General features: G+C 36.4%; 1 protein-coding gene across 1 annotated transcript; it reads left to right on the top strand.

Annotated features, from left to right (window-relative positions):
* Positions 1–1,744: 1,744 nt before the first annotated feature.
* On the top strand, positions 1,745–2,807 carry LOC110319664 (olfactory receptor 4P4-like). Its single transcript, XM_021195184.1, has one exon. The coding sequence runs from the start codon at positions 1,792–1,794 to the stop codon at positions 2,716–2,718; it is 927 nt and encodes a 308-aa protein (XP_021050843.1). The 5' UTR covers positions 1,745–1,791; the 3' UTR covers positions 2,719–2,807.
* The last annotated feature ends 1,044 nt before the right edge of the window (positions 2,808–3,851 follow it).

Genomic DNA, 3,851 nt, shown 5'->3' with positions numbered 1-3,851 from the left:
ATTAACTGGGTGTGATTTATCATCTATTCATTATTAGATTCGGGTCATTTTTGAAACTCCATATGTTTCAAGTATATGGTTTATATCATGTGAAAATTGGCAGATTATAATGCATAGAGTGTTCTTTCTGCTACTACACTTACCTAAGTAAAAGAAGAAATAGTATGTTAAACGATATCATATTTGTCCTTACAGTATATGGTTCTCCTTACAGTCATAAAGATCCATTTTATGTACTGCAGTGTCTACTATGTATTCCATAGTAATAATATATCATACTCTAATTTCTGCTTTTTACTTGTGTGTATTTAGAACTTTTCCTGCTTCAAACTTTCACAAAGATGCAATGAATGTTCTTTTGTCTTTTTCGTGGAGTCCTTTTAACAGGATACTTATTATCTAATATGTGATTAAATTGTCTTTAAAATATTCTTAGTTATATGTGCAAAATGCCAACAACTCAGAGTAATATGACATTATTATTTCATTTCATTTCCCTGATTTTAGAATTGTGACTGTACCTTTTACAATGAGACACTTTCAGAAATTTGGGTAACAGTTGAATAAGAGTGTATTAACTTGAGGTAAATGGGTAGAACATGAATCAACCCATAATGCTCTATTCATAAACTCTTTCCGTGGCAAATGTTCTTCTCCTGGTGATTTCCCTGTACTCTCATACAGGGCAAAGGGCACTGATCTCTCAGTATTCTATTTTTTTTTCCTTTTTTTTTTTTCCGGTTTCGTTTTTTGTTTTTCGAGACAGGGTTTCTCACTCTGTAGACCAGGCTGTCTTAGAACTCAGAAATCTGCCTGTTTTTGCTTCCGAAGTGCTGGGATTAAAGGCATGCACAACCACTGCCCAGCTTCACTGTTCTAATTCTTTATGGTATAGTGACATTTTCATTTATTAATAAGGTTGATTAACTGATTTATTGTTGCAAAGCTGCTTGAATTGAGAGTCTGTGTGACACATTTAAATCAGTTATTATAGTTACATAAAATAAATACAAAAAGAAGAAAAAATTTTATACTTTTTATTGACATATTTTAAGGTTTTTCATCATGTACATGAAGAGAATTTTGTAAAGCAAATATATGTGACTCAATTTAAGATGCACGTTGTTTAAGCAGGTGACCTGAAGGCAGTCCTCTGGATGTATCCTGTGTCCCTGCAGGAGCTAACATCTAAAGTGATGCCAGAATATGAGCAATTGATGGTAACATCTGGTTCTCCACAAGTGACTGGAAAGTGAAATGGGAAATGAAGTGAAATCTACAAAGTCATAGTCTCTCTGGAACCTGGACAAGAACCCACCATCCTCTCTAAAAGTTTGCTAGTTGCTCTTCATCACATTTACTTTTTATTTTTATAGTAGGTTACAAAGCCACTTTTGAGAATGCTATGAAGAATGTAATGTGACTTATTGAGCCCACTTGTGTCTCAATTTTGAACTTAGAACATTTAACTTTTAAAGTATCTGCTTTGTTCTTACCAAATGTAAAGTTTTGGAATTTCTCCAGCAACTAAAATTAATTTATTATTTGAACTACAGCTACCTTATTAGTGTCATGCTGTGCATCTGTTCTTATTAATGAATTTACTATACTTTCAGGTATTTTATGCATCTTAGACATTGGTCTATTTGTAGTAACAGATTTACAATTGAATTATCTTAAACAGTCAGGGCATATAGTTATTGGTTAAAATTGACATTGAAAATAAATCAAAGAGATCAATGCTTCGGGAACAGAATCCTCTCCCTACAAATAATCAAACACACAGAAGCAATGGGATATGGAAACCTCACAGAATTTATCTTACTGGGACTTTTCCATAATGAGGATGTCAAGGCAATATGTGCTGTGTTGTTCTTGTTTTGCTATCTCGCAATTCTCTGTGGAAACTTGGTTGTTCTTCTTACTATCAAGGGCAGTCAGCTTAGTGAGCAGCCAATGTATTTTTTTCTCAGCTATCTGTCCTTCATGGATGTTTGTTTCACTTCCACAGTAGCCCCTAAATTTATTATAGACCTATTGGTACAATGTCACACAATCTCCTACAATGGCTGCATAGCCCAGATGTTTTATGCCCACTTCTTTGGTGCCACTGAGATATTCATCTTGGTGGTAATGGCCTATGATCGGTACGTAGCTATTTGCAGACCCCTTTATTACATGATCACCATGAGCAGACAGGTATGTTACATCCTTGTGATAGGCTCAGTTTTTGGTGCTTTTATACACTCACTTGTGCATGTATTGGTTATTATCAGACTTCCCTTTTGTGGCAGCAATGAAATAGACCACTACTTCTGTGATATATTCCCCCTGCTGAAGCTCGCCTGTACTGACACAAGACTCCTGGTTATTGTAATCATTACCACCACAGGGGTGATGTCCATTCTGACCTTTGTTGCACTGGTCATTTCTTACATCATCATTTTGTCCATCCTGAGGACCAGGTCATCAGAGGGCCGCCGCAAAGCTCTTTCTACCTGTGGCTCACATATCACCGTTGTATTCATGTTCTTCTTGCCACTCATCTTTACCTATGTCCCAATGGGTGATTCTGTTGGGGACGACAAGGTGTTTGCTCTGTTTTACACCATGATTGCCCCATTGTTCAACCCTCTCATCTACACCCTGAGGAATACAGATATGAAGAACGCCATGAGGAAGGTGTGGTGTCAAGACAAACTGTTTGAAGGAAACTGAAGCCTCTGTTGGTGGAGTTTTTTCTCAATCTTGTCCTATCTGCAGAATAAATGTGAACAATGTAATAAGATAGCAAGATGGTGCATAGCCAACAAAAGTTTCAAGCCCTCTAAACAAGACCCAAATCAATGGGGACTATGTATATAGTTGAATCAATTAATTATTTTCCACGTTAGATAAATGGAAATTTTTTCCTTCTTCATCATCCCAGATACAATGTCTATTATTGTATTATTATTTGTGAAAAGTAGAAAAACTGCATAACTTGACAATTTTACTCTATTTTAGGTAATTCACATTTTTTTAGAGATAGCTTTCATAGATAGAGAAGTCCCAATCATAGCCTCCCTGTTGCTCTTGCTATAGTAACAAAATAAATATGTAAAATGAACCAACACTGTGTTTGAGTTGTTAATTGGTGTTTTTCTTATCACCTCATGTTTCTCAATCAAGTTGGAGAGACTTTATGAATATAACTTCTCGTGTTACTAAAAGACACCGTCTTAAATCATACTTCTCGATCCCCTAGCTCTCACAGTCTTTTCTCCCTCTCTCTTGCAATATTGCTGGAGCCTCAGTTGTGCGAGTATTTTAGATATATTCCTTGAAACTGGGACCCAAAATTTTGCATTTTCATTGTTTCTGTTTTCTACAGTGGTCTCTGTTTGTTACAAAGAAAAGATTCCTGTTGAGTGATTAGGACTACACTTCTCTGTAATTATAAGGAAAAATGGTTATATTGTTTTCAGGGATTGTGAGTGTTTGGTAGGTTAGTGTTTGTAGATTCTCTTCCAATAACCATGATTTCACTAGGACTTAGTAGTAGTTAGATATACTTCCAGTAATCATCATGATTCTCATCTTCTTAAGTGGATTTTTTTTTTTTTTGAGACAGGGTTTCTCTGTGTAGCTCTGGCTGTCCTGGAACTCACTCTGTAGACCAGGCTGCCCTCGAACTCAGAAATCTGCCTGCCCCTGCCTCCTGAGTGCTGAGAGTAAAGGCGTGTGCCACCATGCCCGGCTTTTAAGTGGATCTTAAGTCCAATGAGAGATCTGTTAATTACTACCAATGAATTTGTGCCACTATTGTATCCCTTAAGATTATCAGGCCTGGGTGGTTGTCAATGTAGGTT

The sequence above is a fragment of the Mus pahari genome, chromosome 3 (genome assembly GCF_900095145.1).
Source record: "Mus pahari chromosome 3, PAHARI_EIJ_v1.1, whole genome shotgun sequence".
NCBI lineage: Eukaryota > Metazoa > Chordata > Mammalia > Rodentia > Muridae > Mus > Mus pahari.
Note: the sequence above shows the minus strand (reverse complement) of the source record. Positions and strands in the feature narration are given on the sequence as shown.